This window comes from Belonocnema kinseyi, chromosome 6 (genome assembly GCF_010883055.1).
Source record: "Belonocnema kinseyi isolate 2016_QV_RU_SX_M_011 chromosome 6, B_treatae_v1, whole genome shotgun sequence".
Lineage (NCBI taxonomy): Eukaryota > Metazoa > Arthropoda > Insecta > Hymenoptera > Cynipidae > Belonocnema > Belonocnema kinseyi.
Genome location: NC_046662.1, coordinates 71193968 through 71219569, shown reverse-complemented (window position 1 = coordinate 71219569; position 25602 = coordinate 71193968). Strand labels below are relative to the sequence as shown.

At 31.6% G+C, this 25602-nt stretch overlaps 1 protein-coding gene across 1 annotated transcript in view; it reads right to left on the bottom strand.

The window, feature by feature from the left end:
• Positions 1-25602, bottom strand: part of LOC117174701 (protein gooseberry-neuro-like) — a 69145-nt gene that overhangs the window by 27034 nt on the left and 16509 nt on the right. The window contains exon 3 of the mRNA XM_033364009.1: positions 21982-22093. Within this exon, the coding sequence (XP_033219900.1) occupies positions 21982-22093 (112 nt within the window). The remainder of the gene's footprint in view (positions 1-21981; positions 22094-25602) is intronic.

Below are 25602 nucleotides of genomic sequence, written 5' to 3'. Positions count from 1 at the left end.
TTGTCATTATCGCTCTTAAGTGAAATGTACACTTCTTCTACCAGCTGAATATCTTTAGCAATACCTGAATAGGGGCCATTTAAAAACTACGTCACACTGTCAGAAGGGGGAAAATATAATTGTGAATAATAATTTTTTTCAATTTCTGTAAAAATAAATTTAGTTATTTTATTTTAAAAGTAACCTATCTACCTGATTCAGACTCAATAAGAAAATCTAACTATTTATCGTCGAAAGTTAATTCTCTTTTCTTGAAAAATCTACTATTATATTTTTGGTTAATCCTTCTACTATTGTGTTGAAGATTGAACTATTTTGTCGAAAACACGTTTTTCTTAGATGAAAATTGTTTTCCCTGTATGAAAATTTAACTAATCCACTTTTGTCTAAAAACCGATCGTTTTTAATTCAAAATTCAACTATCAAATTTTTCATTAAGGATTTAACTTTTTGGTTGAAAATTCAATTACTTGGTTGAAAATGTATGTTATTGAATTAAGATTTCAATGAAAATACATCTTCTTTTTGGTTGAAAATGAATTATTTGGACTACAAATTTAACTGTTATCGTTTTGATTACAAAATTGCTAACGTTTAGTTAAAAATTAAGCTCTATTAAATTTTTCTTTGAATATTTCTCTTTTTTGTCGAAAATTCAACTACTTCTTTGAAAATTAAAATCTTTTGGTAAAAATTAATTTTATTGGTCTAGGATTGAAATACTTGATTGAAACTTCATTTTTCTTTTGGTAGAAACTTAATTTTTTTTAAAGGTAGATTACTTAATTTTCGGTTGATAATTGTTCGTTTTTAATTGAAACTTTTATGATTAAATTTTTCGACGAATTTCCCTTTTGGTTTTAAATTAATTTTTTTAATCAATCATTTAACAATTCTGGTTTTGGTTGCAAGTTGCTCGCGTTTAGTTAAAAAATAAAGCTATTAAATATTCACCGCGAATTAATCTTTTTTGGTAGAAGAATCAATTACTTGATAAAAAGTTAAACTACTTGTTTAGAAACGCATTTTTTGGCTGAAGATTTAACTATTTGACTAGTAGCTTTTGGTTGAAAACTCGACTATTTTGTTGAAAATTAATGTATTTGATTGGGAATTGGTCTTTTTTGGTAGAAATTATTCTTCTGGGTTGCAAATTTAACTACTTAGTTGAAAGTTGAATACTTTTATAAAAACTAATTTTAACTATTTTAAAAATCATCTATTCAGTTAAAAATGTATCTATTTTGTTAAAAATTCGTTCTTTTTGATTGCAAATCAATTCTTTGAACTAAAAATTTAACTATTTTATTTTTAGTTAAAAATTAACATTCTTGTTGAAAATTCTTCTGTTCTGTAGAAAAACCGACTTTATGGCTTAAAAATTCAAATGTTATGTTCAAAATTTGTGATTTGTAAAATTCTATTATTTTTGTAGAAAATTAAACTATTTGGTTAAACATTAACTTTTTGGTTTAAAATTCGTCTTCTAAGGTAGAAAATTCACATGTTTTTAAGACAATCCATCTTTTTGGCTTCAAAATTTAACAAATTTGGTTGAGAATTTTTTTGTTGCAATAACAAATATTATATTTTTCCCTGAGAAGTAATTTTTTAAATTAAAAATTCAACTATTCGGTTAAAAAATAAACTTTTTTGTAAAAAAAAACCTTTTTTCGTTCTTGAAGATTCATCATTTTATTTGGAAATTCATCTCTTATTTGGTGCAATTTTGGACCAGTTGTTTGAAAATTCAACTTCGCAGGTTTAAAAGTCAATCATATATTTGGTTAAAAATTCACATATTTTTTGGGAAATTCTATTTATTCGCTCGAAAGTTCAACTATTTGATTGTAAATGCAGCTGTATAGTTTTTAATAATTATTTATTTCATTTAAATATTTAGATGAAAATTCATCTTTTGTGGATTGAAAATTCAACTGTGTAATCAAAAAATCGAATACACATTTCGGGAAATTAATTCACGGCACTACTCCTTGATTTTATTACGCTTAAACGCGAGAACTGAGGCCTCGGAACCCTTGCTCTTAAAGCATAGGTCTCGAAATTTCATGCATCATTTCGCTCTTAGGTCTCGAATTCTATGCTTTTAGATGAGAGAGTCTAAGACTTAAATCACGTAAAAATTGTAGCTTTGAAAACACGCGCTTCCATGACATAATCTCTTGAAATTTCTCTCCGTGTATATTTATGAAAATTTTATTAAAAACTCAAGTATTTGGTTTAAAAGTCTTTTTTCAAATTCAACTGTCTTTTATTTTTAAATTCATCTCTCTGGATTGAAAATTCATCTTCTTTGGCTGGAAAGTTCTTGGTTGGAAATGCATATTTTTGTTTGAAAATTCTACTCCGTTTAAATAGGTCGTCTTATTGGGTTGAACATTCAACTATGTGTTTAAAAATGGAGTTGTTTATGGTTGAAGTTTAATCTTTTTTCTTTCAGAATTCGACAATTTGATTGAAAAGTTATCTTGAAGGTTTGAAAATTCAAATAATTAGTTCAAAATTAAACTATTTTGCTGGTAATTCATCTCTTCTTGTCGAAAATTAACCCTTTATGACACAAAATTGACCTTTTTTTTAAATGTAAGACATTTCAACTTGAAATCTGAAGTTTTTCAAATTGAGTTCAATATGGAAAATATAATTTTAACCAAACATTATTTTTGTACTAAAGGATTTATTCCACTATTATTTCCAGATTTTAGTAAAAAATCATCTCATTTATTCTGCTTTGAGAGCATTTTGGTCTGTGAAGTCTTTTAAAATATTATGTCTTTAATATATTTTTTATACTGTGTGTTTTATTTTAGGCGTTTATAAAATTTAGTCGAATAATTTTAAATTAAACTTTGACTTTAAAATGGGGGGGGGGGTGCTTTTACGTGTTATGTCGCCCTGAAAGGTTTAAGCTTATGATGATTTGTTACGAAGAGGGGGGGGGGGTCAAATTTGGTATCAAATAGATTTTTAATTTCAAGGGTAGATTTAATTTATGTATAAATGACAGAAAGAGTTGCTATATTCTGCCTTTTCTCCTTTATCACTTTCAAGTGGAAACACCAAAAAAATCATATCATCGTAAAATCTTCAGGACCTTATAATTTAATCGCTTTAAATGTGGCGATATTTTTTCGGCTCGTCAGTCGGAAGAAAAGGGGTAATAAAGATTCAAAGAGCCAATTGGTGAGTTTGATGGCCGAGGGGCTGGTCGACGATAATTATCAATTATCGCAATTAGGAGGCTGATCAGCAAAGGTGTGACCTCTACATCCGGTCTTCCCCCACCCGTTCTCACTCATTTGGAACTCACCGGGCCCTACATGGTCCAACGATGGGACCAGGTGTGTTTCTTACGTGTCGGAGGACGTTCGGTCCCGATACAAGTCGGCATTCCACCGCGCGCCCTCTGACACTTTCGGGGCCAGTCGGGCCCCTCGTAAGAGGGAACTCTTCCTTCGAATTCTTATTCCATCTCGCTCTATCCTCTTTCTCCATCGCGAGACCAGGCCGCGAAAAAAATCGCATTCGATCGTTTAGGGGCCTCATATGTTGGACTTGTAATGGGAGAACGTTCAGGCTCCCAGACAGGAGGGCGGCACTCGATGAAATGCTTTATAGATTATCGACCGTGTAACCCCGTTCCGCTATTGTTTCATCTCCTTAGACTTTTGGGACTCACGAGATTTTTCAATGAGCATTAAAAGGACCAGAGCTGCGATTTAATTTATGGTTTTATAAGACAATTAAAGTTAATTTTTGAAATTTTTAGGGCCTTATTATCACCATATGAAGTTTTTAATATTTCCCTGAATCTGTTAAAGATATGCAATTGAAGAAATAATAATTAATAAGACATGTATTATTTAAACAATGCATTTATAGCTTGTTTCTAATTATCAAATTAATAATTATAGGTTTGCCGACGGGAAAAGTTCGTTGTCGCTTCTGGCATGTTCGGATTTTCTTCTGTAACACCCTTTCATTAAGATGCGATTTAATCGTTGCTTTCACATTGAAATGATTATATCAGAGTGAAATTGCTAATCACGTGGTCATGTAAAACTTGCCTTCGGCCTCTTGAGGGTGAATAAATTCTGTGAATTAGTTTTCAACCTGGATTTTATAAAAAATATGAGTTAAGTGATTTTTTTTCAAAATATGTTTTGATTCCAGTTTAGTATTTAAAATTAAAAACTCATTCAAGTTTAACATTTAATTAGGGGACGTGCATAAATTACGTACAGTTTGTTCCTGAATTTTTTCCTTTTATTAGTACTGGAAGTTGTCATCCCCCCCCCCCCAACAACAAAAGTAATTTATGCAGCTAAATTTTTTGTTTTCTTGAATTTATTTCGGGCTCATTCAAAGAAAAAAAAGAAGATGGGGGAGGTAAATTCTCGCTGTTTTTTATGAATTAACAATGCAGTCGAGCTTTCAAAGAAGTGGTTGAATTTTCAAACAAATAAGTTGGATTCTTATTACAAAATGTAATAGTTGATATTTGCAACAAAAAGAGATTATTCATTTAAATCGAAAAAAACTTGAATTGGCGAACAAAAAATCAACAAAATAATTAAACCAAAAAATGAGCTTTCAACACTAACCAGCAATTTTCAACCAACCAGTTGAATACAAAATAAATGTAATTCAACAAAATACTTCGATACTCAACTAAAACAGATTAATTTTCGATCAAAAAGTAGTATTTTTAAACAAAAAATTTATTTTACAAAAAGAGGAAGTTTTAATAAAATACACTAATTTTCCTTCAACGAAATTAACATTTTATTGACAAGGATTATTTTTAACAAAAAAGGATAATTTTGTTAACAAAATACATGATATTTCTGCCAAATAGTTGAATTAAAAAAAATCTTCAACCCAAAACGGAATATATAAATTTTTCTGGAAATTTATTTTCATTAGCAGAAAGAATTCTCTAGAAGATAATGACGTTTTTAAACACAGAAAATGATTTCTATGAATCTTTATTTTTAAAAAATTTAACTTTTACCAAAGTAGTTAAAGTATCGAAGAAATAGTTGTATTTTTGACCCACTTGTTTAATTTCCTAACCGAGAATGGGTGTATTCTACAAAATAGTCGAATTTTTAACACAAAAGTTAATTCTTAATCGAAATAGATTAAGTTTTAAGCCGACAGTTGCATTCCGAATCCAAAAAGATACAATTTATACAAAAAAATATAAAAAAGTTGGTGTGGGGGTCAATATAATTCCAAATCATGAAAAAATATAAAGTTTAAAACCAAAAGTAAACAAAAATGTCAGTCAAATTATTGGATTTTCAACTTAAAAAGACGATATTTTAACTGAATAGTTGAATATTTAACTAAAAAGAATTACTTTTAAACAAAACTGTTTTTGGTTCAATTTTATTTTATTTTTTGGAATATTCGACCATTTGGTTGAAAATACATATTTTTAGGTTAATCCTATAACTACTTGGATGAAGTTGTAATTTTTGGTCAAAAACACAACTGCTTATTTTTTAAATTTGTCCATTTTTAGGAAAAATGCAATCTTCTTTGTTGGAAGAATCGACCATTTGGTTGAAAATGCATCTTTTTAGGTTGAAAATCCAAATACTATGACGAAGTCTTCTTGTTGGTAGAAAATTGAACTATTTTGTTAAAAATCCACGTTTTTTGTTTAACTGATTAAAAATTCGTCTTTTGGCAGAGAATTGGCCTTTTATGCTAGAAGAATGTTCAAATGTCTTCTAAAATATTTGTTATTTTTGGCTTGAAAATTCACCTGTTTTTGGTTCAATTTTAATCTTGGTTTTTTAAAGATTCGACCGTTTGGTTGAAAATGTATCTTTTTAGGTTGGAAAGTCTTCTTTCTGGGTTGTAAAAAAATTTGTAGTGGAAATTTAACTGTTTTCGAAAAAATACGTCCTTGCCAAAGTCTAAGTCGACTTCTGTGGTTTTTCTAGAGAACGGCCACCCAAAAGCCTTTACACATAATTTATGCCCAACCCCTTAATGAATTACCCTATAATAGATGAATCAGACAATTAAAGATTTCATGGTAAATAGCAATTCGAAAAATATAAAAAAACAAGTTGAAAGAAAATTAAATTTAATAAATAACTGTTTCCATTACAACTTCCTGTATCGATATAACTTTTTTTTTATTTACAATGAACCTTTTTATTCAGTCAACTTAATTGCAATGTCCGGAAGTAATAGAGCAATATAGAAATATTATTTCGTTTTTCATTAGCAGAAAGAAATAAGTACGTTACACTCAAATGCGAAAAGAAGTGATTTCCCGAACAAAATGAGTTTAGCTGACCGTGAGGAAACCGAAGTGTTTCGCTTATTGTTCTGTCTAAACAAAGACTTCTGCTCAAAGCGATCTCAAAGTAAGCATTACACCAGACGTTGTTTACTTGTTTTGGATTGGCTGTTGCTCATATCCCAAAGAATTACGCGCTCGTGAAGATCTTAATGCGTCAGAACGTGTAGGAATTACGAAATTACGAATTACAAATTACGAATTACGTGACAGCGAAACCGTTAGGATGAATGAAATGAAAGGGAGTCGGTCGTCGGACCATCGACATCTTCGCGAGAGGCATGGCACGTCCGGGTGTGGCCACTCCTGGACCACCATCGACGCTATTTATGTCTACAAAATTTAGATAACTTAATTTTTGTAGAGATTATAGCGAAAATCTTAGCCGAGAAGTACCAGATGAAGGTTTCCCCTATACTGATCCACAGTTTTGACATTTTCATTCGATTAGCAATTATTTCCTGACTAGTGAAAGGTTCAAAGGTACCATTATCTTAAGATCATTTCAGAATAATGAACTTTGAACACTTATTACTTTCTGAAAATACATTACAAAAAATCTACAATAATAATAATAATAATAATAATAATTTCTTATTAAGTTAATGCTTCTTGAAGAAAATTGCATCTTTTTGGCTTATGAGAATGGTGCATATAATATCAAAGAGTTTTATCAAGTTACGCTTAAATGTTAAAAAAAAAATTTTCTTCTCCGGAAAATACAAACGGCTTCCCGATGATCGAAGGAACCGATTTACAGCAGGATTGAGTGTGAGCAAAATTCGTAGTTGTGAAGTAAATGTAGCCCAGGCAAGCTCTCCTGGAGCGAGTGCGGTTCCTTCGATAATCGGAAGGCCCTTTGTATTTTCCAAAGAAGAAAATAATTTTTGAACATTTGAGCGCAAAATTTTTCTCATTGACACTACACACATCATTTTCAGAAGTCGAAAATGTATAGTTTGCTTCAAGAATTATCTTCTCGTGTTCGTTAGCTTGGGAGATGACACCTGGCTATTCTTTTGTTATTAAATTAATAACAAATGATTATTTCTGACTCTAGATTTCACCATTGTGCACAGATAGGGTCAAAGGAATTTAGATATTTTTGGCAAATTATGTTGTAATGTGTTTTCAGAGAGTAATCGCCATTCAATGTTCAGTATTATAAAATGATCGTGAGATAATGGTGCTATTTAACTCTTCATTTGACTAGAAATAATAGCTAATCGACTGAAATTTTTTAGAATTTTGAATCAGTATAGGAAAAACCTTCACCTGCAAGATGTACTTTGATCCATATTTTTAGATATTTTCTTCTACTGAGAAAAATTAAGAGACCTGCATTTTTTGGACATATAGTAAGGATGTTCATTCTTATTTAAATTGTGAAAAAGATTTGAATGTCAAAATGTTGAGACTGATTTCATTTCATGAACGCCTAATATATAACATTAAAACCTGTAAAGATGATTTTTCAATGCAGGTGGATGAATGTTCTATCCAAAAAAACAAATTTTCAAAAACACAGTGGAATTATAAAAAAGAAGTATTTTTAACAAAATAGTAGAAACAGAAACCTCATAGCTCAATTTCCAAACTACAAAGAATATTTTTCAATCCAAATAGTTGAATTCTCAAAAAAATGTATTATGAAACAAACAGTTGGGTTTTTAATAAAATAATTGAATTCTCAAGCCAAGAAGACGAAGGTTTGAAAAAACAGTTGAATTTTCATTTAAAAAATATGAGATTTCAGCCAACAAAAATTTTTCTTCAGAGACAAAAAGATAGCCAACCAATTATAGAAAAAATACTAAAGAAATAGGCCGTGTTTAGATTCATTGAAATTTGGTGAGCGCAGAACAAATCTTTTCGGTGACCCGAGGGGAGCTTAAAAAGTGCAGCTAGGTTTGCCGAAATTCTGTAAATGTATCCAAAAAATTTTTGGTTAGCCTAGAAACTTCGAGGGAAATAAGTTTGGTCTATTTCTTCAATAGCTATGTATTTAAACATACAGGTTTTGTTTAAACAGTTTGAAAGTTATTTAAACAATTATTGAACTTGGTACCTTTTATTATAAGACTCCTAGGACCTCTAATATTAATAATAATCTATATAATAACTAATACCTATATTGTGACTTCTACAAGAAATCAGTTATTAAAAAAAATTAAAATTTTTAAACAATTAAAGTAAATAAATGGAAATTATAAGTCTATTTTTTCATGATTATTTGACTACATAGTTTACCACAAAATTGTAAAATAGTTGATAAAATCGAGGAAAATAGAAATCTCCGCACAATATAGAATAAATAGTTGTATCAGTAATTAAAGCCGTTCGTTAAAGAGGGACCCAACCAGTCAAATTTCGGTTTCGAGTAAAATAAATAAAGTGAATTCACATAAATTTGAATTAATAATCATGCAGATAATTAAAAAATAAGAGATTTTTATTTTAAATGTAATTGCTTCCTTCAAAATCTACCTAATTTTGAGCTCAGCAATAGCTCAAAAGTACTTTTTTGTTAAAAAAAAAAAGTTAAATGAATTAAATTTAGACCGTTGTTGTGCCTCCTGTAAAATTCGAGTTTTGGCAGTAACGGTCTTATGGCCCGGAATCCTTCAATTAGTTCATTAAAAATTCGTTACATAAAATTTAACATCGTTTTAATAGGAATTATTCAAATAGAATTGTAGATTTTATTTTAAAGAATAAAATAACCTACCAGTAATGAAGATTGAATCAAACATACGATTTTCTTTTTTAACAGAAACGAACAATATAAAATCTTAAATAATTAAGTTTGAATAATGAATTACAGATAAGATAACCTTAATGGCGTTTTGGTTTTATCAAACATAAGCCGTGTATTTAACAAATATATTATTTAAAACTCATGCTACTCCATTCCTCGGTTTCGCGAAATCCTGAGTCTTTTAATAACTTAATTCTGATAGAAAATATTGAAACCGTAATTTATGCTTTTTCTACAATGTCTCCTTTTAGCAAAGAATATAGAAATTTGATAATCTGAAAATATGCGAAATTGATGTTTCATGGAACCCGTTATCCATACCATAATAATGTATCCATGTCATAATGTAAGCATAAAATTTTTTATTTCAGTTCTTATCAAAGAGTGAAGCAATCTACTAGTATTGATAGAAAGTCCATACATTTTTTTCGTGTACACTGAACTTACCTCGTAAATCCCTACCGTATATATAAGGCTTTCAAGTTGAAAAAAAGGTTGATTAAATAGAAATATGCAAGAAAAAGAATTTTTATGAACATGATAGCGACAAGTATAAATACTTAAATCAAACATAAGAATATTCTTCTCTTCACAACATTTTCGATTGAGCCGCTTTTTCTATATTTGGGGAAAATGCAGTTCGCTATTATCCTATTCTATACCTTGGCTGTTTTTCTGACTTCTTTTGGTGAGTATAACAATATAAAAAATTTTAATATCATATCTGTTTTTACTTTCTTTTTGACTCTGGCTTGTCGCCCACCTTTTCAGGATAAATAGCGATAATCTTTTTCTTTTTACAGAGTTAGGATATTCAAGTCCGACATTAACTATTCGTGAAGGACCTTCTTCTATCAGATTTTCTTCTCCTGTCAGACCTGTTGGTATTACCAGACCTCCTTTGAGGCCTCATCCTTCCGAACCTGGATCGACTTTTCTTGTAAACGATAAAGTTTTTCTTCCAAAGCTTGGTCTTTCAACGAGAGAATCAAATGGTCATTATTACACATTAAGCCCACCTTTTGGTATGTTAGCAGCAGTTGATGGATATATTGTTGCAATAGTTGACATTGATAATAATGTCCGTGGAATATATTTTAAGAACATAAGGGTTAAAATAAACAGACGTTACAAATACGATGTTCGTCAAATGACCTTAGAAGAAATGAAGCTTTATCCTGTAGACCGCCATTTTCGACGTCGCAGAATTGTTCATTTTTCAAGTCAATCAAGACAAATTTAAAGCAACTTCGTTTTGTTAATCGAAGTCGATCAAGACGATGAAATATGATTTTTTTCTCTTTAAACTTAAAATTAAAGTGAGTCTCATTTCTGTATATATTTTAATGTCCGATGTTGATGTGCTAAATAAAAACATTTTTTATTACCCTAATTTATTTTTATGTATACATATATTTTTCTCTCGCCCTATTCTTTTGATCACATTTTTGTTACCAAATATGTTAATTATATATTATTTTACTTTTTGCAGGATCGAATGGTGAAAAATCCAAATTGAGACTTTTATAATTAATTAACGCTGAATTTAAAACAAGAACAATTGCGGGATTTTTCATCAAAAAGACTGATTTGAAAAAGGCATTCGGCAAAACAGGGCAAAACTGTATATACATTTTAGAAGCTCTTGATTAATCAAAACATTTTTTCTCACCAAACGAATCCCTTATTGCGAAATACTGAATCTCTAATCTAACTTTATCAGGAAATAAGTGATGAACTTTTAGGCTAAACATGATTTGGTATGACACATGTTTTCAAGGATGGGCACGGTAATTTTTGTCGATAACCATAAGTTAACAAAACTATATTACTCCATAATGTGTGCATATGACGTAGCAAGATTTTACGACAATGTTTTTCGCATGATGTTAAAATACGACTGAAATTCATAAAACAAATTATTAACACTGTAAACAACTGATAACGTATATCGTCATATAACATGCTTTGCAAGTAGGGTACATACATGGAAAAAATGTGTATAATCATGTTCTTTGAGTGGTAGAATAATATTATTATCAAAAAATTCGATTGACAATTTTATAATTAATTAAGAGTGTGTAAAAACTTCTTCTCAAATGTTCAAAAATATTAACCCGAGTCGAAAATATTTTACGCTGTAGAATGGAACTATTGTAAACATACATCGTTTGAAATAAAGAAAGTCTGAAAAACCAGATTTTGTATTATAACAATATATGTTCGATATATTATATATAATTAGCAACGAATGCAGGTAAAATATATCATATTCAAAATTGTTCTCTATATAGGCAGTATGGTGAACAAAAAAACTCTATTTTATTTTATTTTTATCAAATACCCTCTAATTTTGTTCCAACTCGTGAGAAAATGGAATCGTACTTCTTTCCGAGGAGTGAAATTGAGGGGAATTAAGAGAAAATTCAGGGAGGGTATATAGGGGAGATTAGGAGAAGGGAAGTAGGGAAAGTAGACGGCATTAGGGAAAATTAGCGAAGGGGTAGTGTGGAAACAAGGGGGAGTGTGGGAAAGGGAAGTGGAGAAGTTAGGAGGAATAGGGGTTGTTGAATAGGGGTTGTGAATAGAGGTTAAAAATGAGGGGAGTTGAGGCTGGGAAAAGAAAGTAGGAGAGGTGGAATATTAGCTGGGGAAGCAAGAGGGTGGGGAAGTAGAAAAGTAATAAAAGTGGGGAAGGGGAAGTAGTGAAATTCAAGGGGGTAGGGGCGGGAAAGTATGGGTAGGGAAGTTTGAACGGTTGAATTAACGTCTTAACAGGCTGCGAAACCCTTTTTTGTAGGCACGCGGCCTATACTTCGACTAGTTTATTTGAAAATACTCTTATCTAAACAAAATGATTTTTATTCCATTTCGTTCCTAACAAATAAAGTGTAAAGAATGGACATTTTTACAACTTTATTTTTTATTTTTCCGCAATCACTCGAAATAAAAATAGTATCATTTAATATTCAAACTTTATTCATAAAATGTTTAAAATACTTTTTAAACAAAAATTATATAAACTAATTTTAACGTCGATTTTTTTAAGGAAATCCGCTTTGTAATCCGCCTTTGGTGGAACTGAATAAAAAATATTAAAAACAATTAATGTTCGGTAATTTCGTAAACAAATTATACAAACAAATGCAAAATTCAGGAATTTAAGTCCGACAGTAAGTAATCAAAAATTAGTTGCCATTGTTGTTCGATAAAATGAATTAAAGTTATAAATAAATGTCCTATTCGACCAACCAAAGGTAAAAACTGAAGAAATGACGCACTATCCGACCATTTATTCACATGAATACAGTCTGCTTTCACTAAAACGGTTTGAAATTGATTTGATCATGATGTTCCATCAGGAAAATTTGTCCTCACAAAGTATTTGTTGATTTTATAAACAAATATTTGAACAAATTGCATCTACGGGTTTTTATTTACATATAAATATATTGTGGTTTCATTGAAACTATTTCAAATTGGTATAACAGTGACAAATTTTTTGCAAAAATCGATTTTTTTAAGTACATCATTGGTGGGACAATTTGAATAGTAAATGGTTAATTTTCATGTAAAATTTTGTTTATAACATTAACAAACATTTTTAGCAGAACAAATTTTTCTGACGAGCCTCCACTATTAAACAAATCTAAAGTCGTTTTAGTGAAAGCACAATGAATTTTTATGAATAAATGCCCAAATTGTGCATTTGTTTATATAATTGGTTAAAAATGTTAGTAAATGTTATTAAACAATAAATTTAACTAATTTATCATCACTATAAAGACAATTTTAAACCCTCATGATGAAAACACGACTTATTTCTTACTTTAAGTCTCTGAATTTTACGTTTTTTATACAATTTGTTTATGAAATTGACAAACTGTTTACCATATTTTTTATTTTGCACCACTTAAGGTAAAATACAAAGTGAATTTGTTGGAAAAAATGAAATTGTAGAGCCATCAACGTAAAACTTTGTTCATACAATTTACTTATAAAAAATGATTAAAACATTTAATGAATTAACTTTAGTAAATTAAATGCTTTTTTACTTATTTCGCTCAAGCTTCAGTTTATTACAATTATCTACGGTATGATAAAACTTTTTTTTTTAATTGTCATTTTTTGTACTCAGCTCTTCAACACAAAGTGCAATAAAAATTTTTTAAATCGACTTATACATGTATAATTCTCTTCAGAATTTATTTGAGAATATGGAATAAAAGATAAAAATGAATTAAGAATTGGCGGCTCCAGGCTGTTTGATAACAAAATTTTGAAGTTTTTCCCCACTGTGCGTAGGGTCTTAAGCAAAATCAAAATGATTAAAAAATTAATTACGTAAGGCTTTTTTAAGGGGGAGAGGGTAAGAAAAATCTAACGAATTCTTACTTAGAGGAAGGGGGAAGTCCAAAACATTTTTTACGCAACTTTCTTCTTTCTAATTGATAAATATTTTTAAAAAATTGAAATTATCTGAAAATTCCCTAAAATTCTATGAATTCCATGGCTATTGTTCAATCGTACATAATCTTTTAAAATAGAAGTTGAAATCTCTTTAAAACGACTGAGCTCTTAGGAAATCTCATGAAATCCTTTAAAAACCATGCAATTCCTTAAACGTTCTTTGAGACTCCGTTAATCTTTTGAAATACTCGAAATCTCTTAAAATGTTTGAAATCCTATAAAAAAGCATTATAATCCTTTAAAATTCATGGAAATCCTTTAAAATCTCTACAAATCAGTTAAATCTTAAAAATTTCGTAAAATATTAAAAAATATTACGAAATTCCTTTGAAATCTTTGAAATCTCTTTAGAATTCATTGAAGTATTTAAATTAATTAAAAATCTTTCCGAATCTTTTTAATTCTTTTAAAAGATAAAATTGCTCAAAATCTCTTTAAATTCTTTATAATATTCGGAAATGTTTTGAAAGTTTGTTATATATTTAAAATAAGATGAAACCCTCTAAAATCTGTCTATATAATTTGAAATCTTTTAAAATTTCCTAAAACGCTTTGAAATCCTGTATAATTATTAAATCTCCTATAAATCAGTTAAAATTCCTTAGGCTATACTTTAAAATATTTACAGGCCTGATGAAATCCCCTGAAATATGAACCAATCCTCACATATCTTCAAAATCTTATTAAAATCCCTTGACATCCTGGAAAATTTGCGAAAATACATCTCTTTAAAAATCTTTTTGAATCCCGTAACTTTTTTTATAATATCTCGAACCCTCTTAAAATCCCTAAAAGTCTCTTAAAATCCCTTGAAATCCATTGTGTTCCGCAGAAATATTTCTTAATTCCTTTAATTGCCTGAAAATCCGTAGAACTCCTTGAAATCCCGTAAAATATCTTTAAATTTAATTAAACTCCTTTAAGTCCCTTGTAATCTTTTTAAATTCCTTGAAAAATTTGAGATTCTCTCTGAAATTGTACTGGGTAATTTCATGAAACTCTGGAAATCTCTTGAATTCATTTAGAATCTGTGAAACCTCGAGCATCCTTATTAATCCTTTGAATTACCTTACAATAAAAATAAAAATAATTAATATATTGCTGATATATTTGGCAAAAATATAAAATCTTACGTAAGAAGAGATATAGAGGGAAGGGGGTCACAAAAATGTTACGAATCCTTGAAAAAGAGGGAAAATGGATCTAAAACTTAAAAAATCAACCTCATGTAATTAATGGATGTTCCTTATCCTTGTAGGGTTCTCTAAAGTCTAAAGCCCCAGGATCACGGTTTAAAATTCTTTTAAAAATAAAACGAAATTATGCAATTATTTTTTTCATAAAATTCAACAACTGCAGAATGTGCATGATGAGAAAGAATAACATTGGTGTTTTCTTAGGGCCACCCTAGTGGGCAGTGGCAGGCTACATTGCTACAATGACCACAAGTGCTCTCATACCTCCATTTAAGATTTTAAGGCGTTTGGATGTTTTGGGCATTGTTGGGTCCATTTCGGGAGCAACTGCAAAGTATAGATTATATAGAAATAGAGAAAAAGAACTATAGATTAGGAAAAAGACTGAGGTGGTCTTTTTGATGGAAATGATCGCTGTCATTGCTCACCGGGCGTTGACAGGGCGACACACTGGGTTCCGATGTCAACCAGACCGCCGAGCATTGTTGCCCATCCGGAGTAGCATTTGTTACCATTTAGGCAGACCTCACACGCTTAGACCCCCAAGAAGAGAGATGAGAGTACGGGGTCCCTTCGAGAGCCCAAGGCTAGATTTATAACCTTCGAGGTGCGGCACCTTTTCCAACCATTCAGATTTCTGAACCCGCGATTCGACACGCGGAAAGCTCCGGAAAGGAAGGCAAAAGGTTCTATGACAATCTCGGTTCTGAAACACTGTTCAGAAGGTTCACTAAAACTAAATGACTAAACTAATTCATCCTACGTATAATGGTTATTCGAGTTACCTTTTCTTCAAATAAATGTTCAATGCTAAATTGTTAATGGGATTTTTAACATTGGTTTCTGGCATCTCGCGAAAATTCTAAGGAGGAAATTAAAACAATTCTTTGGGCCTTTTTAAAACACCTTTTATATTTAGTTAATGCAAATGACAAATTTTCACTTGTTGAAAACCAGTACGAGGATACCAGTACGAACTGAATAGGGGAGCGGCCCCTATTATTGTGCAACAAAATGTTTCGCTCAAATTTAAGAAAAACATAAGTGAATTTCTTATAGCAAAATATAGATCATGCGCAATTGTAAGAATGAAAAATATTGTTGAATAACAGTTTTGAATTATTGTTTCATGATTATTTATACAATGTATTTTATTAACAAATCGGAAAGGCTAGTTCAAATATGAATATTCACTTCATACCGGAATAATACCATCTGATTAAAATTGAACAGTGTTAAAAAGTATTTTAAAAAATGATGAATGGCTAATATAATTCACGTGATAACATTATTATCTCTAAAATTTACTATGTTTAAATGATACGAAATAAAAATATTGGTTTAAGCGCAGGATGAATGCTGCTTAACACATTTTTTCAATGAATTTTTTATCAATTATAGTTTTCTGGAATCCCTTTTTACATAATTTTATTTCATGTTTTTCGGTAATTCAAAAAACATTTAAAAATTCAAATTAAAACAATTTTTCGGATGCTTTTCGAAAAGTCTATTTTAATGCTTTCATCTAAAGTAATTCATTAATATAAAATTAAAAAATTTCCCTTAAAAGGTCTGGTGAATCTTCGAAAATCAAAATAAAGTTTCGCACGATTTTTCCTAAAAGCCGTTATTCTGTTTGATTAATACAAATGAAAACATTTGCACAAGAAAATATATAGTAATACCATTTAGAAATCTTTTAAAATACATTTTCTCATTGATTATGTTTTTCTGCCTGTCGCCAGATCCCACCAGAAAATGATGATTTTTCTGTTAAATTATTGAGAAATGGAAAAGTGATTCTTGGCTTTAATTATTGCGAAATAGAAACGTTTTCCTAGGATATTGAATATTGCTTAGAAATATTTTTCACTGTGTTTTTTATTATTGAAGTCTGTTATGTAGCAAAAATTTAAAACATAATCCGCCAGGTCTCTTTTAGAAGAAGTATCTGAAGTAATACGAAATGAGGAAATTTACCTCAAAAGACATAGTGAACGTTGATAAAACGCTTTTTTAACATGTCTTTTTTTAAATTATCTTCGATTTTATTTTTAAATTCCGCAAAAGGAAATAAAATTCATTAACAGATATTGAATAATTCCTTTCATTGTTTATATTTCAGTAACTTTTACTTCTCTGTCCTCTTTTTTATCATGATCCCTTTTTTCCTTTTATCTCCTTCCTTAACTAAATTTTTTTACCTTCATACGATTTTTTTCATTCCCTATTCTTTCTTTTATCTTCTTTACCAATAATCTTAACTTTTCCACTCAAGTGCAATTCCTCCATTTATTTTCTTAAAATTCTTATTACTCACACATCCCACATTCTCGCCTTTTTCCTTCTCTCTTTTTTATTAAATTCTCCTTTCCCGCTAACCAAATTTCTTCACTTCATCCTTCCCCGTATTTCAAAATAGCTAAAACTCGCCTTAATTCCTAATTCCACAAAAATCCGCAAAAGTTACTCTGACCACCAACTTGTCTAATGAAATTAGCAGAAGAAGATAACTTTTGCGAATCAAGTTTTAAGGACACGAAACAGACAATTCGGAGATTCGCTCTCTCCTGTCGGTCGAACGAAAAGGCGTCCCAAAAATTACGCGATGGGAAAGAAAAGGAATAAAAAATTTGAAAAAAGAAAGAAATTCGGTCTGTGAATCCGACGTCTGAGGGCATCAAGAGCTTTTAACCTCCGGGTTCCTACCGAGGGAGTTTGACGTGTGTTCACTCACACCTGAGATGGTCTCACAAGTGAACGCCTTTGCTCGAGATTTTGGTTTAGTCGTGTTCAGTTAGTATATTTATCTGAGAGAGCCAAAGAACCGGCAAAGAACGACTGCGGGATTTTAATCTCCGGTGGGCGTGATCTGGAGGATTAGCTTGAGTTGCCCACACGTCCGACAAACGGATTACAGGAGTGTCAATATCTTAAGGTGCAAGTATTATCCTTGCTGTCCCTTATTCCCTCTGACTTTCTGAGCTCTGACGCAATAAATGAGACAGATCAACTTTTTTGATTGGGATGTTTTACAGCCATCTCCCTATTCATAAATGAGGAATAAAAATTCCTAATGACACTATCAGATCTGGAAATATAAAACGAACGGTACAGCTTCGTTTCAAAGTGCATTTGGTATTCAAAAAAACATTTTTCTGTTGATAAACTAATATTTATATTGAAAGAGTTAGAAACAGAGTAAATTGTACAATAAGGCAATCAATATTACAAAAAAGAAAGTCTTCCGTGATTTTGGTTGTTACGAAAGTCGATTTCCTTGCTTGAATCTTTGAGGGATGTTAACAATGTTACCACAGTTCTGAATATAAATTCTAATTTTTGTTTTGATAGGGGATATTTACTATACTCATTTTTAAGGGTTTTTTGAGTTCAATAGTTTATTAAAAAATTACTCGTTGTTTTCGTTTTTCTGAAAGGTTCGTATCGTTGCTTGTCTTTTTATAAGGGATGCTAAAACAAACCCCGAGTATCAACTTGATTTCCCTTCCTTTTTCATACCACGGTGACTATTTTATGCAAGTTTTTCTCTAAGCCTAAGAAATCAACTTTTATCTTCAATAGTGAACTGAAACCTTAGAGTGAGTAATTTCAATTAAAGAAATATTCTAGTTATACACCCGATTAGAAAGCCGGTGGTTAATAAAAGGATCATTAATAATTCTTGGGATGCAGTGGCGAGATGAATTATTTGTCGAGTCGTCGATAGCGAGACGGCTACTCGTGTAAAGCGTCCGTTTCTATCTTGTAAACTGTCTCGTGGACACGAGAGAGGAATGTGTCGGCGTAGTATACAGGTTTGTCGTGCGGAATCCTAAAGGCGGTTCAGAAACGGATGCTGTGCTGAGAGTCGCTCGATCTTGGACCGACGAGAATGTGAGGAAAGAGTCAAGAGAGCCATGAGAGTCGAGAGAAAGAGAGGGCTTTGGGGTCCATGGGGCCCATGGGGGCCCCGCGAGGGTCCCGCGGAGATCAAACAGACCGCCTGCCACACGTCCGCAGTGGTTCTCAATCAATGACTCCCATATCTATGTAAACACTTCATGCCTCCACCTACCTTCTCTACACTCAAAAAATGATGTTTCAAAAAATAACTATATTGTATATTATTTTATTGTGTATTATTGGAAGCGAGAGAGTATAAGGTTTGCTACTTTGAATTAGTAAAGTTGATTTTGCAAAAGTAACTTAATCAACTGTTGTAACAACTACCGGCTCATAATAAACTGAACTAAATTAGCCTAGTTATCAGTTACCAGCTATTGGGTTGTAATGTTGTGTACATTGGTATAGGGCTCAAGAGTATTTTTGATAACCTTAAAAGTGATTATTTGCAAAGATGGTAACACGCTACCATGTGAGCATACCTTTATGGTACCACCTATAGAAGGTTTTCTTTACTATTATTAAGAATAATTATTATTCCTCGAGGTGGTAATGAATATAAATTTAATGACAGATGAATCCATCTATAGATGGTTGTGCAGATTTAAAGAATCCTACATGATTTTCCATATGGTGTTATCTGCAAATGGAACCACGTAAATAAGACAGATTGCTATTCTATAGTGTCATCTTCATGCTATCAGTCATTGATACTCATATCTACGTAAACACTGTGCCTATAACCAAATTCTAATTGTTTCTTATTCAATTATCAAACAACTTTTTACCCAAAAATCAAATCTTTTTTGTTTGTAGCAATGTGGCTACTGTAGTAGCCAGTTGTCTGTCACCTGTTATCATAGTTATTGATTGAGCTTTCGTATAGGACCTATGAAACCATCCATAGTTGGTATTCTGTCTGCAATTGCTGATCCATGGTAGCACTTACTTATAGAAAGTAATATGCACAACCATTGGCGATAATGGAGGGTTTGCTGAAATTAATATAATTAAAAAAAAAATCACAGTAAGGATACTAATCAGGTGTTACAATCTATAAATAGCATCTTTTAAGGTCCTTGAAAATTAATTGACCTATAATGTTACAAGTGGAATTATCTATAAAAGGTGAATTGTTACTGTTGTTACCACCCATGGAAGGTGCCATTTACCATAATTAATTAATGTATATGAATCATATCCTTCTTGCTTGATTCAATTTTCAGACGATACCACACAAAGAAGATAATTTCCTATCACTTTGATTCTTGGTGATGACCCTCAATATAGAAAAACAGATTTAATTGAACTGGATTTCATTGTTTTACTAAGAAGCTGATTCTTTAGATGATATCTAACTATAGCATTAATATGACAATCTTTTGAGTATGGATATTATAAACAGGTTAAATATAAATTTTATTGTCTCTAGGTTATTGAATACAGATTGTTAAATTATAATTCTGGAGGGTATTAAAGGAATAGATTATCTACATGAATATTCGATAGATTGTATCATCACGTATCAGTATAATACTTGATGTGATTTGAATAATGCAAAAATCACTTGTTACCAACTCTAACTGTCGCACATGGTTGGTATTTGTATAGTATGATATATCATCTAGAAATTGTACATCAACCCTTGATCTACCTCAATAACACCAACTTGCTTAAACTTGCTCACAAGTAGCCACCGTTCTTGACACGAATCAACTGTGAAATTAAGATCCACATCACGAGACAAAGAGGGGAATAAATATAAGAAAATGATAGCGAGCACCTCTGAGAGAAGTAAAGTCGTAGTGAGCTACAGTGAAGGTGTCGGTTAGGTATAGGTGTCGGCGAGCGAGCAGGAATGACACGTAGCCTGTGGCTTTCTTATTCCTCCTTATTCCCTTCCTTTGGCTTGGGCCGCCGACGAGGGATTAGCCTAATGGGTCCTGCCGTGGTCCCTCTTTTCCTTCCTCTCCCTATAAACTTCACCCCCTCCTCCCAACCCCACCTGGTCCATCTATAGCTCACAGTATATGTTTCTGTGTCCATATGGAAGCACACATGTTCCTCCAGAAACCATCCACACATGTAAAGCCACATCTATGGAACAACCGGGCCACTAAGTGATTCACAATCAGGATTATTGATTGTATCGGTGATCGACGATCCGGCGCAAACACTTGGGTCTTAGGATGATATCGGTAAATATAGAGGTGTGTGTGTGAGAAACGCACTCTGAGGATGGCAGACTGACACTTATCTGACGAATAATAGGAGCCAGATAAGGATTTGTGTATATGCGCGGTGAGGTGGTATTTAATTTTGGGGTGGTTGATTCACTTTTGTTGTAAAAGATCTTTGCAGGAAGGTCTGGCTCTTCAATTGTTGTAAAAATTAATTCGTAGATACATGCAGAGATTTGAATTTTTTTAGGTCTTTTATAGTCTTCTAAACTATAAGTCATGATGAGATAAGCTGCTATTGTATGAAATCCTTTATAGATGGTGTCCTTTAACATCGCCAATTATTTCGATAATTATAAAGATTATGCTTTACTATCCTTAAAATAAATTACTGTTTAATGATACGACTTATAAAAGATCTTCTTGAAGATCGATTGTGATGGTGAAGCTTCTGGTTTATACGGAACTTGAAAGTACTTCTCATAGTATTGAATGATTACGAAATAATGGATTCTGAAGAAGATGCAACTACTAGGAAGATTGAATTGTGATTCACGTCTAGCAAATATGATAATCTCATGAACGTCGATCATGCATTGCTGCTGATCTTGATTCTTCGGGTCTGGAGGTTTACCGTTGATAGGCGCAATCAATGAGGCTCTCAAGATTGAAAGGTGCTCGATTGGTCGAATAGATCGCGTGAAAAGATGCGTGTAATCAATTAGAGGGTGCTCGCGGAGTCGAGAGCAAATATCTCTTTCGAAGCATCGTCATCCAGAAATGTGCTGGTCAGCATCCCTGCTGGGTGCAAAAAATTGAAATCATACAAGTACCGACGCGAGCCATTCAATGAACGAAATTACTAATAATGATCCCAATGCACACCGCCCACCAGATGAAAGAAACAGAAAAGAACCTTATTCTAGATTTCTGTTATCGACATTTATCGATTTCTATGGTCCTGATTCATGATAAATGGACACCCAGAACCTTTGTTGCTAAACAGTTCGTAAATCTATTTGTAAAGGTTTCTATTAATAACAGGAACAAACGTGGATAAGAACCAGATGTCGATTATGGGAATTTTGACATGAAGATTGTCTTTAAATTGTTTAAAATGCTACTCACCACCACCCAGGATGCCATCAATAGTGTAATCCTTTTTTCCGTCTTCTCCTGGTCTTCCTCCTCGAAGAAGTCTGCTGATAGAACTGACACTCGGAGGATCAGAAAACCCTTCCTGTAAAATTATGAAACTTAATTTAGGATTTGTAGAAATATTTTAATGATTGGATTTCAGAATATATTTATATTTCAACCTCGACACATGAAGTTAATGATAGAATATTGTGAATCGAATCCACCCACGTGGAATATGTAACAACAGGCTACTGCTCTACAATTTGATCTTATTATTCTCATAGTGGGATGATATTTTGCGTTGCGTTATTGTAGATTATTGCAGTCCTGTATTTCGCACCGTTATCTGTTTTTCCTCCGGGGAGAATTTAAATAATCATCGGTTATAGGAAATATACCTTTACCTATGTATAGACCACTGCACACACTGTGATTTCATATTTAGTCATTTTCTAGATTCTAAACGCCGGTTATTACAATAGAATTTTCTTTTGATTTGCACCCATTTTCACTAATATATATTATGAATTCTATATGAATCATGAATTAAAATTGCACAGTGAAAGGATTTAAATTTTAAAATCTACATTCCGCTTGATTCGCCAATAGTTTTATAAATTTATACATTACTGAGTGAGTAAATAAACATGCTTTGAATTTTATTTAACTCTTAGTGAAATTAAATAGTTTTTTTAGGAATATTTCAGAATGGGCGTGAGAAAAGTAATTGCTTTTACGAGAATGAATTGCAGAGGAAAAAAGGAGAAGAAAGTGTGCCTTTTATGAGCGAATCGTATATACGAGTTGAGAAATCATTCGAGCCGTAGATGGCTCAAAATCAAAAGCAGAAGTTATCTGCTCGATCAAAGCCTTTATCGATTCAAGTAATCCTTGCTACCGGTTCGAGAGATAAAGAGAAAGAGATACTTTGAGAGAAAATTATGAGAGGTAAGAAGAAGGAGAACCAGAATAAAGGATAAAATTTGAAGAAAATTAAAATCCTCAACTCCACAGGGAAACATGCAACTACAAAAAATCTGATTGGCATTCTTAGGGTATTTTAACTAAGAAATAAAATTTGTAAGTAGTTACGTCACCGAGCGATATTTTGCGATAACAAACCGATCCGATACCAAACTGACATTAACAATATTTTCATATTGATGGATTCATTTAATTTCCAGATGTACTTAAGCACACTTTTTTACATTCTTGTAAAATATTATTAGACAAGCCAAATAAAAGTTTGTTCTTGCTGTTGTAATATGACACCCCTGGGAATTTTTCATTTTTATGTAATAATTACCATTTGAATAATTAGTTAATGTAGGTGGCACACCCCTTCCAAAAAGAGATTTTTTATATTTTAAATTATTGCTGTGAACACACACAAATTTTAATACCTATTAATGATTCAAAATTGAACTAAAAATTGAAATCCTATAATTACATAGGGAAATATGCGACAATAAAATTCCAATTGGCATCCCGATGGGATTTTAAATAAGAAATAAAATTCGTAAGTTGTGATGTCAGCGATCGATATTTTCTGATACCAAACTGCTATGATAGTAAACTGAAATAAGCGACATTTTCCTACTAAAGGGTTCAGTTAAGTTTCAGATGTTCTTAAATACAGTTCTTTGCCTAATTGGAGAATATCAACATTAGGATCGTCCAGAAAGAAAGTTCTTTTTTATGTAATATGATACCCCTTGGGAATAGTTCATTTTTATACGAAAATTCAGTTTTGAAAAATTAGTTCAAGTATTGGGCATGTCCCTTCTAGAAAGATGTTTCTTTTTATATTTTTAATTATTGCTGTGAACACAAAAAGCATTTAATATATCTATTTAGGGCTTTAAATTGAACAAAAAATTGAACTTCTGCTTGCATAGGGAATCATGCAAGTACAGAAATCTGGTTGGAATTTTGAGGGGATTATAAATAAGAAATAAAATTCATAAGTATAGTGATTTCGCCGACCAATATTTTCCGATTCCAAACTGATACATTATATCATAAGCTCACAAGAACGATATTTTCATGCTAAATGGTTCATTTAATTTCCAGATATCTTTGTACACAAATTTTTATAGATTTTTAGAAGATATCATTATTAAGGTAATACAAGAAAAGTTAGTATTATGTTGTAATATGACACCTTTGGAAATTTTTTATTCAGTTAAAGTAGGTTGAATGTCCCTTCCAGAAAGAGATTTCTGTTTGTTTTAAATTATTGCTATGAAGACACAAGAATTTTATTATCTATCGCCGACTAAAAATTAAACGAAAAATGAAAACAATAATTAATGAGCGCAATAAAATGCAATCTGACTCAACTTTATTCAGGGCTTGGATCGGGCCGATTTCTCCTTAGTTCGTACGAAATGTTGGGTCCATTGGGCGATCTCTGATAAAGAGATAAACTGCATTCCCGAAAAGAGCGAGTAAGAGAATTAGGAATTAATAAAGCAATGTGAATGAGGAGGAAGAGAGTGAAGAGAAATTTTTTTTGAAAAACTGTAAAGGTACAGATGATTCCTATAGTATAGACATGCATATTGTATAATGTATAGGATGGAATAAGCTATCTATATGGTGTAAGCTATAAGGTATAAGAAGGTAAGGCAAGCAGCGAGCGTGGCGGGCATTAATACGGCATTTAATGTTGGAAGGGGGCGTTGCTCGGCCTCAGGCCCTTTTCTCCGTCTCTCTTTTCCTGTCATCGCCCGGGTCCGACCGCACGTTACCGACACACCACCGGGGTGCCCCGACACAGGATCGTTATTGTTTCTGAGAGATCCGCGATCGCCGATCCACCAACGAAGATAGCGATCGAAACTTGGGTTTTGAATTGCGCGCGAGTAGAGAAATCGCGTGCCCAACAGGCGTTGCATTACTGATATTCTATAGACTTGATTTTGTATTCCAAAAAATTTGACAAAAAATAATGTAAATTGTGGTCTTATCGTTTAAAATATATTGAAAATTGAGGTGGTTGATATTAAAGCGTAGTGAAAAAATTTGTTGTTTAACATTTTAAAAAAGTAAAACGAAAATTTTTTATTGTTTAATATCTTCTGTTCTATTTTTTGACATTAAATTCTTTTTAAATTATATTGTTTCAAAGCGAGATTTAAAAACTCACAGAGAAGAGTTAAATTTCATCGAAGTAAGTTAACAATTTTAAGTTCGTTAGTTAACAATTTTACAGTTGAATAGGTTTCTAATTTCGAAATGATCAACTTTTTAAAGCCCATGAAGCGTTCAAATTTGAACGATTGAAATCCTAAAGCATCTAGAATTTAAAAAAGAAATTCGAATTTTATGACAACCGTTAAAAACTGCATAAACATAATATTCGATTGTTACTTTTTGAATTGTACAAACTTAAATTAAATTTCAAACTTGAAATGTACGAGGGTAGTTCAATAAGTCCTTAGAATGAAGTATAAAAACAATTTTTTTTGGGTAAATTTTTTTTTATTTTTCAACATAATCTCTTTGGAGATCTATACACTTGGTCAATCGCTTTTCAAGTTTTTTTAATCCTTCAGAAAAGTGCGTTTTCGGAAGTTCCTCAAAATAAGCACTTACAGAGGCAAT